Below are 13,383 nucleotides of genomic sequence, written 5' to 3' on the forward strand. Positions count from 1 at the left end.
CAAAGCATCCAGGCAAATAATTCCGACTTAGATTGACAAGCTCTAGGCGGAGATTTTATTGTTGAACTCAGCCCTACCCATTGAAATTTCAGAATCACGTACATCTTACGGGTGACTTTCAGAAAGCTGATTAAATGTAGCCTGGAGTCCAATAAACCAGTCTCCTCAACCAATCGTAATGATTTTAATCAGTTATAACAGTAAAACCCCCTAAAACAAAACAAAAACAACGCAACATCCAATATAACCCATAGTTTAGTAAAGCCACAATGGTGATGGACAATTGACTTAATAAATTGAAGTTTCGATCAGGCGACTGATCAAGCCTGCCAGTCCTAGTCATAATTAAAGTACGTGGCAGCTTATTTGCTTTTTAAAGCGGAGGGTCACTAAATACACAAAGTCATTCACTGTTTATGACGAACACTGTGAGTTTCATCAGTATCCCTACCAATCCTTGCAGCGGCGTTCATCATTCTAACCACACAGCCTTGGCAACTCTGGTGACTTGCGATAGCGTACTGGGCCTGTAGAGAGTTTCCAATCTCAAAAAACACTGTCATGCAGTCACTGTCATGCAGTGAGATGGAAAGCATGAATGCCACAGTCACGGTTGCACCGACCACCGAAAAAATGGCAGTGACTCCTCTGGGATCACTCAGTGTGGTTGGTATCACCTTCCTGACTCTCACGATCGTCCTGGTTGTCACGTTGAATGCCCTCTGCCTGTTTGTTCTCCGTCGCGCCAGCGGCATCCCGGAAACCACCAAAATGTTCATGGCCTCGCTCACTGTTACTGATCTCTGCAATGGGATATTTGTCGCAGTCCCACTGTTGATGGATTTGATAAATAATGGCAAATGGGTGCTAGGCAATTTCCTCTGCACCATATCGGGGATCGTCTTTCCTACTTTTTATACCTTAGACTGCTTGTCCCTTGTTCTTTTAAGTGTTGACCGATACATCGCTATCATTCATCCGTTGCGCTACTCAAGTTTGATGACAAAGCGGTCAGCAACAGTCAGCATCAGTCTTTTATGGGTTGCAACATTTACAGTACATATTGTTTGGTTTGGCATATTTGTAAGAAGTGAAGTAGGTGGCAGTGGTAATTGGTGTGTTTTCCCTTGCCGGAGGTGTTTCTTTTCTTACAACTGTGTATTTGTCGTCTCTGTTGGGATTATCGTGGTAGTCTACGTTCGCATTCTTAAAGTAGCTCGAAGTCAGGCCCGTCGCATCGCTGCTCAGAATCACATTGGCAATCCCGCAAGACAGAACGAACCACAACCAGTCAGTACCAAGTCTGCTTCCACCGTGATCCTCATAACAAGCACCATGTGTTTCTGCTGGGCCCCTTCGTTTATCGCACTGTCGATGCACGCCGCGGGCATTGCCATCAGTATAACAATTCTCACTGTAGCACAGATCAGTTTCTTCACCAGTTGCTGGCTGAATGTGGTCATCTATTATTGGAGGAATCGGGAACTTCGCCTAATGCTGCACAACTTGGTCTCTTCATGCTATCACTGACATTTCGACGACAACTTCGTGCTGGCCTTATCGTTTGATAGGAAACATTACCACACTACGGATGGAGGAATTTTCTGCACCCCTGTTTGAGGCTATTTCGTAAAAACAAAAACCGTGATCAAGCTTGTGCTCTTTGTTTGGAAAAGTGTCCTTTTCAGCACATGTGTCTGTACGGTAATCCACACTCAAATGCACCTTTGTATGAGCCAAAAGATATATATATAGGATGTTGTACTTTAAATCATTTTGACGTCATTAAAGGTCTAACTGTGATACAATTTGGATCAGGCGATCATCGGTGAGGTTTCTCAAACAATAACGATGAGGCACTATTTTGTTTTCCTGAATGCGTACCACCAATACTTGACACCTGTTACGTCATAATAATGTTGAAATAATTACTGGAGTTAATCGGTCCATCATGCTTGGGAGCACACCAGTGAAGTCTTTGAAGGACTTCAAAATGACATCATCGTGTATCTCAAGCTATGAAAAATCATATTTTGCAAAGCCATCATTATCATATAAACTGATGAACAGTATATCCGTACGTCTGTGATACAAAACATCCTCGAGGTATTTTAAAACTGACTAATGTCTTGAATGCTTCAAAACATCTTTTTCTGCAGGTGTAAACATTTGCTGGTTTTTAGAAGAAAACAATTAAAAACTTCGTTCAGTCGTGGTGTAATTGATAAACATGTAGCATACCAGTTGAACACGCAGAATATGTATGAAAATAATCATGGCACTTTTGGAACCTTTTCTTTTAAAAAAGGAAGCCTATTTTCATTGGAAATTCGAGAATTGGGGTTAAATATTTTTCTTTTTGAAATGCCAGTGACGGTTGTAGTAATGTCATGTGAGCACGCTGTTCAAAATACGTGCAGATAATCACTTGTCCACATCCCTTCACATTCAGTGCTCTTGATTTTGTGATTTTCATTCTGAAACAAGGATAAAACATCCCGATCTATGAAACATTAAACAACTCTTACACGATTATTGTGGTTTGTATGCTTATGTTCTGAATTTTAATCATCTTCTGGTATACATTTGGTTTGAATTGTTATGCGTGACTCTTACTGACTTGGATCATTGTTGTGCATCAAAAATCATCTTTGCCTAGATATTACTTTTTAGTTTCCATTAGTAGTGAGCATTTGTACTGTGCAACATCACCCCTGTGTTTTCCAGCCAAAGTCTACATTCTGCTTAAATATCAACGAAGTGCTCAACTTGATTAACTGTAATTACCTTTAGGGTAGGCATACTACAGCCTGGTCTAGGTGGACCTTGGTAGGCCTACGTTTTTTTCAAGCACGTACATGTATATACCACCCAGTAGTGTGTGTCCCACCATTATACGGACATCTGCAGCAGCAAATTTTGAATTATACCGGATCGTTTTAATTTCACTTCAGAAGTTTTAAACGAAGAACAATTGAAAGTTCCGACTAACAGTAAACAGGAGAGACGTTACATTTGGAGCTTTTTAGTTTTTCTGGTTGTTCAGTGCAGGCCTACCTAGTGTTGTGTTTTGCGCCCATATTGCTGAAGAAACTACTAGGCCTACAATTTTGTCGCACAAATGACCTTATGTAACGCATAGGCTTGTTAGCAGTTTAAAAGGGCCTAAGTATAGGTTTTCCCGGCCAATTTCAGAAAATGTGCGATCTAATTTCCAAACTAAAATTTCTATTTAGCGTAGATTTGAAAACGACTTAAAACCTGGTTTCAATTTCGCAATAACAAGCATTCGACTTCGTTATGCACCCTTCAAATCAATGAATGTGCATTACGTCTCATTAAAAAGGTTACAATTACGTGACTGGTATTGACGTATATATTCCTTGTCTATTACAACAAATGTGCATTCTTATTCGCTGAAAATCTGTCTTTTACCGTTACCCTTCGGAAGTGAGTACATGTATTCATTTTCATTTGCTGTAATTTAAAATCGCAAAATATACGTTCCATTTTATTAGAATATACAAGGTTACACAAATCATGACACCATTTTGATAACAAAGGTCATGTTACTCATTTATAATGTGTTTGTTATCAAACTGTAAAAAAAAAGTTTCTTTTATTGAAACGCAGCACAAGAAGGACGGTTCCCTCAGCGCCAGTGTTTATATAGGTTTCCCGTAGTCGGTAGTTTCCAATGACAACATTAATGGTTCATTTAAATCATGAATGTTCATTCATGAATATTCATGAACATTTAACCAATCAACTAAGCACTTCTGAGAATTTAACCTCTGTTGGCACACCAACGAATTTTAATTCTTGACCAGGCATACGTTAATTAACACTTTGCGCAAAATCGCCTGCACATGTTCCGAAATAGATTGAGTTCAAATTAAAATGAATGCAGAATTGCAGACGTGCATTTCGTGCAAAAGTGAATGTCAACATAAACTAGTGCAATACCGGGAAATTGAACGCTGATTCTATACGACTGAATGCACTCTCTTTGAAATAGAATTGTTATTTGTTAATTAAACAGAAACGGGCATTTAAATGTTCGTTCTATTTCACTCAAAAACGAATGCTGGTATTACTAATTGATTCACACATTTTCCAAAATTGACCCAAAAAACCTATATTATTTACTAAATGTTAAAAAATGCTTAGGAACATTTTCCAATCGATTTTATGGGAGATGATATAAATTTATAAATCATTTTTCAATGTCTGGACCGTTGTTCAGTGAAAAGTAAAGTAAGAGAACATGGTTAACGTAGGCACGAATATGTGATACTTTATTGATAATGGCAACTTAAGGTGGGCATATTAATCAACCCTGCATGCAGTTTTCCTTCGAGAGGTTTTCCTTAACAACCTGAAGATATAAGACTGAGGTCGTACTTGAATGCTCTGGAAAAGTGACATTATTTGTTATCACACGAGTGCGAGTAATGTAGTGCGTCTGTGTCCCGTGTACCATGGTACCACTCGGCCGTGTGTTCCACGAGCGCCAGCGTGATAACGAATTTATCTTCATGCAAACTTGACGTACAGTAAAAATGTTACCTGGGCCTATGCACGCAAACTCGCCACCTTTGAATTTAAGTAAATTTTCCAGTTGTGCGTTTTGCTTTTAGCGTAATACGTTGGATTAGAGCAGCACATTACGCAGGGTTCCGTAGGAACCGTGCAATATACGGTTATATGTCACACCACCTGTTGCCATAGATCGACCAATCAGAATTGAGAATTCAAGTCTGCCTGAAGATAATACTAGTTGTCTGGTCAAGTATTCAGTAATACCCAGGAGAACTGCACTGGCGCACTACACTATGCAACTGCACTATGCAAGATTTTATAATCTTGGATTATTCAGCCAAGGTGACAATGAATTTTAGATGCTCTGTTATAGATAAAAATATAATGTGATCGTTCCATTTATATAGAAAGTCACATATAGTTGCTTATTCAAGTCGTGCTCATAAAATTGCTATTCAAAAGTTTCTGATTTGAAGAAGATTTCCCCAACACATAAGTTTGATGATAGAAATGCAGAGGAAGCAATTCAATAGAGAGCCTGACATTTATTCTTTAGAATAAATCTTGTTCCTTGTTTCTATCTATCTGGAAGGTACATGCATGCAACAATTTCCCCTTTTTCAACATTCCACCTATTGCCATTTCGAGATTGCCATTTCGGTGTCCAAGTTTGAAGCATACTAGAAACAAAATGCAAGATTGTGGGCTGCACATGAAAAGCTGTACTCTGCGAGCATACAAAACGTTCGGGGGGCATTGTCCAAGGCTTTCTAGAATTTACGATAATCTTGCAAGCAGCAATAGTATTACTCAGTTTAAGTCATGGTGAATTTTCAACGGAATATGTTAACATCTTACTTCCTCTAAAATGCACAAATATGTGCATATGGTGACCCGTGAAATGTACGACACTAACTCTTGCTGTGTTCAGTAATTTCAGTACAGGTTCTGTGTTACCAATAAATTTAAGTCACTTCAAAATAATTTCAATGTACCGTATATATGTAATTAATCCCCAAATACCCCATTTCTTCGTGGAGTCGTTTGTAGCTAGCAGAAAGTGAGTTGTCGCTTGATGACCAAGCATTTAGGCGCATGGACTCGTGAAATTCACAATGAATCGCAGTTACCGGTTTCCATATAGGCCTAGGACTCTTCTGGGTTATCGGGGTCCTGCCCACCACACTTCCTCCCTGCCCACCAGTTAACCCCAATAGAGGGATCCTAATACGACACTTTTAGCGTCGATCAGCGCACTTCCGCGTTTGAAAACGAGGCTGTATGTGCCAGCTTCAATTCTTAATACGATCAGACGCTTGAAAGTAAGGAGTCAAGACACAAAACACATAAAGGTATGTTAAGTTCAGACTTTTGAGGCTGAAAATGTTTGTGAAAGAGTCTTTCAGGAACACTCGACACGTAAAATCCAAAGAAAAATAGCGACAATTGACCGCGAACTAACGTACCTGCGATGGTCGTGTATCTTGTACAGTGGGCGTGGTTTAAACTGAAGTGGCGTAACACTTAGGAACCGGATACTCTATGTACTGTGTGGACTCCGCGGGCGCGCGCGAAAAGTTCAACACAGAGAGCCTCGGTTTCGATGGAGATATGCGCAGACGGCGCTAATGTGAAATCCCTCTATAGGGTTGAGCGATCACGCAATGGAGGAAACGACACAAGCCCCTAAGCCCTGGCCGCCGAGTCGGCCACACGTCTCGAAGCTGTACTATAAGGCGCTTACCTGGATCTCGCGGTCAGTAGAGCTTACACGGTCGGCTAAGGCACTGTTTGTAGTTAAGGACTGGAAATTAAATCCTTTAAACCTAGTGACTGCATCAACTGAACTGAACACAATGAAAACATGAAAAAACCCCAAACTCGTGACCCTTCAATAGGCAGTTCCACTCCACCATCTATGAGACGTCTATGCCTCCGTGTCTTTAATACCCTGCGCAGACGGGATGTGATGACGTCATTCACGCTACTGGCTGCCTGGTCACAGTTGAATGAGCTTTAACTTCACTGACAGAACAACACGTGGTTTACACCGCGTGCAACCTATTTATCATGATGTGTGATAACCATTGCAACTCTTCATTTTACAAATACCATGATAACCTTAGCAAGCTTTGAATATGAAACAATTAGTAACCGTACTGACACAAATTTGTACGTTTCACTGGTTTCTTCTATGCATAACTCGGTTCTGGGCAAATAGAAAACTGGACAAGGGAAAGTTCACACATCGGACGTTGGAAGGGAAAAATTTGTTACTTTTGGTGTCTTTCAATGGAAAACAAAACCACTTCACGATTAGTCCTGGATTGTATATTTTGAGGGGACAAATTTTTAAGACCTGGGATCCACGGCCCCTCCCAGATTCTAGGAATTAAGTCAACATAAATTTTACACGGTTCGAACGCCCGATGGTACGCAGCTACAACATTCAAGAAATGTCAGCTTTCAAATCGGCTTATATAAATTTTATGAATAAAAACTGTGTAGGACAGACCTCGCGTAGAAAATGTGATGGGCTGACGATGAGTGTCAACATATTAAAGACTCGGATTCGGTTTGTTGCAAGGTCGTCCAAGACTACCTTCGCTAGTGAATGCAAATTGTAACAACCAGAAGACAGAGGCATATGGACGTGGAAATGTATCGGAGAGAATTGGTGGTTGCGCATGATTTAAGCTTGACGGTTGGTTGTATAGGAAAAGAGTAATGAATACCAGTGCCAGGAAAAACCAGTATTAAAAATCCCTTTTATTTCTCTTGCTCTTTACATCTCATAAAGCTGAGTCAATACATTGTATATAACTGTTAATTCCATTCAAAAATCTCCAAGACTTTACTTAGGTAGTACTTGATAAAATGCAGCATACCTAGGTCGTTGTAAATTTCAGTAAACATGTTTTGTGTTGGTATTACATTTGCGGTTAATCATTTACTGAAATTTACGGATATCAATGTTCGCTTTTTATAGTCCATCGAATATTTACGCTTCATATCAAGTTTGTAAAATTTTAAATTTTTGCCAAGATTACTCTCACTTTTCATTACGATATTAACTACTGGCTTTAAAATGTGGCCACATGATTTTCCGCATAACCTTCACGAAGACGCGTGCACCAACTTGGTTCCCTGGCTCCCCAACATAACGAACACAGAACATGTATTTGTTGAAGTGCTTGAAGTTGCTACAATTAGTACCAAATTGATACCAATCACTTGTGAAAACAAAGAACCCTTTGTGTAAAAGCCTTTGTTGATTTGGTTGGTCATGTCGATATGCAGGTCTCTATGAGCCCAGTTCGCTCTAGTTCTGATCTTTGAAAAGCTGCACAACATTTAAAAGAAATCACAGAAGCTGAAAAAGTGTGAAGATAATTCACCGAGTGGGGTTAGTCATTTAAACGCATACTCTGATCGCACTTACACTGCCATAGGTTTAAATGCGCCAACCTTAACACAGTAGATTTGTGTCCCCCCATGTTATTGAACGACCCACAAAAGACACTTATTTTTCACATTTCATACTGCTGTGAACTCACATCATTACAAAAAGAAACACCTGGCACACACAAAATTGCACAAATGCATAAAATAATTACTAGCGAATTGAAAGGCAAGAGTATCAGTAAGACAATAAAAACTGAAATTCGGGAAGGCATTCGAGTTTGTGCTGAGGAGTGGAGTATATACATGTAGTTTTTTTTCATTAGCGGGTGTTCATGCCCCCTTTTCAGCTACCGCCCGCCGCTGCCTACACTTCCTTGGTGGGTCAACACTGAACACAGATATATTATCATTGTCTCATATTTTGACTGGGTCTGGGATACGGAACGGTGAAGTCTCGAACTCCTTCAAACTGAATGGCATGGTCGCATGTTCAATTTAACCAGGTTCAATCTGCTTTATATAAGCACAAAATGGTCCACAAAATAATCGGCTACAAATGCTACAATATTTGCCATTACATTTTCGAGTGTGCCTGGCTAAATAATGACTATTACGTTGTCCATCACCCAACTGATCTCATATGGAAACTTGCTTATCCTCTCCATTTATAAGGCATTTCACCCCAATCCACCTATACATATATAATTTGTTTAAAGTTCAATGTCGTTGGGTCACTCTTGCGCCCAGATGACTCTCCCATTAAATTCTGAGTGGTGATTTCATTTCATGCACTCAGTTCAATAGTTACTTCAGAGAGAATCTTGATCAATGACGGTAAAGTGAATCAAATTTAGCAACCAAATCGTTTTAGCATGAATTAAAGCTCCTGTACACATTTGCCACCCATTCAATCACCTTCATCAAATGTACACCGTAGAAAAATATTTATTGGGGTGGGTTAACAGATACAAGATCCAATTAACCGGTGAAGATGTAAAAACATACAGTTAAATTTTTAAATCATTTCTAGTAAAATCAACAAATGCAGGCGCACCAACGCATACTTGTTAACAGGGTATGGGGACTATACACAAGTGTGGGAATACAGACGTCATGGGGACCAAAAACGTCATGGGGTCAATTTTTGTCCTGACAATGTGGTTCCAATTTTCCTAACAAATAAGAAATTGTCCCCTGGAAGCGGTAAGGCCTACCCACAACCTTTACCACATACACGAGTACTTTACACAACTTCACAAAATTTTGATTTCCACTCCACCCAAAGCACAAGGTAAGGAGTGGAATACCTGTACAAGTCAACAGACATTATACTGAAGGCACATTTTGATTTTGGTCGTGATCCAAAACTTTACACATCGAACTCCATGTTAATGCTAATCTGTCCACTTGGCAATAACAATTTAAAATTCCAAGTTTCAAATCTATACAGTGATATACACATACACCAGTACACTTAAGAACTCGCAAGATTCTTCCAATGTAATTCGAGACACAAAACAACCTTGCAGCATTAAGCTCAAAGTTGAAAGGCAAACTTAACATGAGTTGTTCAAATCAAGCAAGAGCAGTGAAGTTACTTTCTTCAAAGTACACTAATAAGCGCACGAGGAGCTTTTCCACAAAGTACTCCAGTGAAATAAAAGGATAACTAAGTACTGTGAACAATAGCAACATTGCTTTAAATGTCACAGATACCATCAGTGAGTTCACAGTGACTTCTATAATATCACAAGCGCACTTCCCCCACATAATAGGGCAGTTAATTACACGAGCGTGATGTATATTTCCCTGAACAAAAATACTAGAATTGTAACTTAAAGGAGAAGTCATAATTCGTTAAAACGGGTGCCGATCCACAACAGGTAATCCCGAAGTAATAACTTCCTTACATGTATCTTTAATTTTATTCTTAGGCGAGGGGAGAACTACATCCATAAATCAATGACAAAAGAATGCACGGAAATCCAATTTAAAATATCCGGATATTGACAGACATTAGATGATGTAAATCAGGAAAACCTGTGGACACTTTAAATTCTGACCTAGAATTATCAATGTAATTTATGCTTCAATTTCAAAGGAAAAGTCTCCAGTATGACTTTTTAAATGTTCCATTAACTCACAACCGTAGCATAGCTTGTTTACAAGCATGCACTGTGAGCAAAGTAACAAATCTTGTTCTGGAGGAATTGTTTAAAATATCAATTAATTTAATACATTAAAATAAAAAAATGATATATATACATGGAAGATGGGCTCAAAGGTCATACTTCGAACAAGAAAAACAAAATTTGAATTTAAAAGTTTTAAAATTAGGATTTTTATAAAGTGTTTGATAACAATGGCAAAAATATATCTAAAATAAAAACACACAGACAAGAAAATGGGCAACCGTTTTATTTTTTGATGTGTTTGCCACTACAACGTTTAGCACCACCTGGTTGAAGAAGGTAGAATGGTGCAATGAAACAAAATTGACAGAAGCCAGGGCTGGAGAAAAAATTATCAACTGGTTCAAATGACCGAAAGGACTCTATCAGACCTTTTTACATGGATAATAATAATGCTGCTAATGTTAAACAATTGAACAGTGTTTCAGGGCACTGTGATACTAGAACTGATTCATAGAACAGTGTATTACCTACATGTGCATGCAGTCTTGGTTTCAAGAACCTTCTGTTATTTCCTCTTCATCATATTGTCAACATTTTGACTTTGCTTGCAAATGTCGATTTTAATAGATGCCATCATGAATTTATTTGATTCCGTAATGGACTTCGTTTTTGCTTAAACAGGTGTTGATTTCTGCGATCTCTGCCCTCTGTTGGTTGAATTTTTCTAGAATGTGAAAGTGCAGCAGCACGTAGGTGCATGCAGAACAAATGTTAGATAGCAACGTCTTGGGTCAAGAATATGCACATCTAAAAACTTACCAGGAGGAGGCCATTCCTCTCCAAAGCCCTTATCAATTTTAAACAGGTGGCAAGAATGGGAATCCATTAATGAGGTGGCATCATGCTCACATACAGAAAGTACAGTTGGGGCAAAAAGTTTATGTACACTTGGTAGAAAAACAGTTTTCCTCAATTTTTTTTGCTGTTTGAAATAGTTTTGCCAACTTTTTCTTTATGAGGTCAGACAAATTGTATCTTAACTTAATGTTCATTGTGTGTACTTCAGTTGAAAATACTCAAGAGACATTTATTATGGTTCAAAATTTTAATATTTAAGAAAAATCATTCTGTGAAAATTTACATTTACCCCTTTATTGATGTTCCAAAACACTTCAGTCCACTGCGACTATATGACAAAAAACACAGAAAGTGGTACTAAATATTAGGGTTGAGTATGTAAAATTTTGATTTGTTTGTAAATATAAACGTGAATCATTTACATGTCTCTTGGTGTTTTTATTTGACGCGTACACCATGTACATTAGGTAGAGACCCATCTTGTCTGTCCTCATGAAAAGAAAAGTTGGTAGGAATGCGTGAAGTTGTGAAATTTGAGGAAAACTGTGTCTGTTCTACCAGTTGTATATAAACTTTTTGCCCCGACTGGAAGTGCGGAGCATTTCTCTTTGACTGCCAGGGTTTTATTACCCAGCTATGACTCTCCCTTGTCAAAGCGTGCACCAGCTCAAGTCTAACTTAAAGACGTGCATGTGAGTGTGATACCATCGCTGTGATCGGAATCTCCTCCAATTAGTCTAAAGGCAAATTTCGACATCTCTCTGCCACAGGTAGGGGATATCACATCTCAATTGCATACAGGCTGTCTGGAATACGGGCGATTCACAATAGTGCGCCACCAAGTGTTTGCAACGCGTAGGCCAATCACAATGCGCGAAATTTGTCGACCAAATGTGCGTTTGGAAAGGGTCGAGAAATTTTGAGCATTCTGATTGGCCAACGTGTTGCAAACTCTTGGGGGCGCACTATTATGAATCGCCTGTATTCTACGGATAACCTCAATTAAAAATCATTATGGAACATATTGCACTCAATCAAGAAATACTATTACACCATCGCACGTCTTCTCATACCACTTTGCTGTTTTAAAAGCAGCTGGCTTTGCTAAACATAATTTGATATATCATCCTTTGACATGAATTTGCCATGATTTCTGTATCTTTCATCTTTGAACTATTAAAAACCACATCATATTCAGTATGGGGGCCAAAAACATTGTGAGGACACCTGTAGGTCCTCACCAGCTGGTAAAGATGTCAGCTCACACTGATTTCACTTTTTATAAAGTTTACAACAAATTCACTGACAACAAGGCATCCATGAAGTGATTCCCTGTTAACAAAAACTTTAGCAGGGAGTAACATCTATCTATCTACTTCTCTTTGCTGTTTTCAATACTTGGGTGTATTTGGTCATTTTACATGTATTCTGGGCAAATTATTGACATTGTAAAATCAATGGACTGACACATGAATATGCAGTTGCATCTCACACGTAGGACGAAACCACAAGCAATGGATTGTTCTCCCACTGACAGAGAACAGAACAATCGTTTTGTGCAAGCATATTCAAAATAACCACTACACAATAGGCAATAAGAGTAATACCCAATCCATAATCATATCTGTTTATCAGCTGCAAATGTGGCCAACTTTATGCTTGCAACTTTCAGTGGGACCTCTGACATCTGTTTGATGTCAGCAAACACTGTTTGATTGCCGGTATGCATAAGTTGTTTGATAATTTGCATTCTATCTTCAACAAAGTCAATTAACTTACTATTACTGTGCATTGCAAATAACAGATACTTTTTGGTACACATACATGTAAATGTATAGAATATGTAGCAAGCTGTTATGACATAAATTTTTTCCCGAACAAGACAAGAGTGAACTTAAGACTCTCAGGTACCACTTGGGTTCCATTCATGACATTCCTGAAATTTGGCTGTGCGAACTTACTGTGGCCTGATGTACAACACGTGCATCTATGGGAAGTGGCTGCAAGTGCTCTCAGGTAGCTTCCGTATATTGGTGCACCTGTTGTCTTGAGCTGGAAGCCCTAACGTCAAGATGTGTCTTGATTCTGAATCACTCCTGAACTTTCTCAGCCAGGGGGTACAGTGCCAATGCACACTTTCCTTTTACAAACATGAGAACGGCAGCCCATGTTGCATGTGCTTCCCCGAGGTCATGTCGCATCAACCGGTGCCGTATTTGGTCATTTCGAAGGCCCCTTTGCGGAAGAACGTGGCAAAGTCGCAGAGTGTCTGCTTGGAGAGGACTCGATCGGGTCCGGGGGACAGGGGACAGGAAGGATTCTTTAAGCACACCGAGATGAAGTTCCTCAAATAGACCTACAAAAAAAAGAAAAAAAAATGAGTTTGGTATATGTTTTCCAGTTACATGTATGTTGGTCCTAAAACTATCATGGCAAACATATT

General features: G+C 39.1%; 1 protein-coding gene across 3 annotated transcripts in view; it reads right to left on the minus strand.

The window, feature by feature from the left end:
* Positions 1–7,296: 7,296 nt before the first annotated feature.
* Positions 7,297–13,383, minus strand: part of LOC110981394 (kinesin-like protein KIF16B) — a 52,084-nt gene continuing 45,997 nt past the window's right edge. For all 3 annotated transcript variants that reach the window (XM_087137887.1, XM_087137881.1, XM_087137882.1), the window contains one exon: positions 7,297–13,296. In XM_087137887.1, the coding sequence (XP_086994013.1) occupies positions 13,141–13,296 (156 nt within the window). In that variant the 3' untranslated portion in view covers positions 7,297–13,140. The remainder of the gene's footprint in view (positions 13,297–13,383) is intronic.

This window comes from Acanthaster planci, linkage group LG01 (assembly GCF_054643075.1).
Source record: "Acanthaster planci isolate LZ-2023a linkage group LG01, COTS_SCS, whole genome shotgun sequence".
Taxonomy (NCBI): Eukaryota; Metazoa; Echinodermata; class Asteroidea; order Valvatida; family Acanthasteridae; genus Acanthaster; species Acanthaster planci.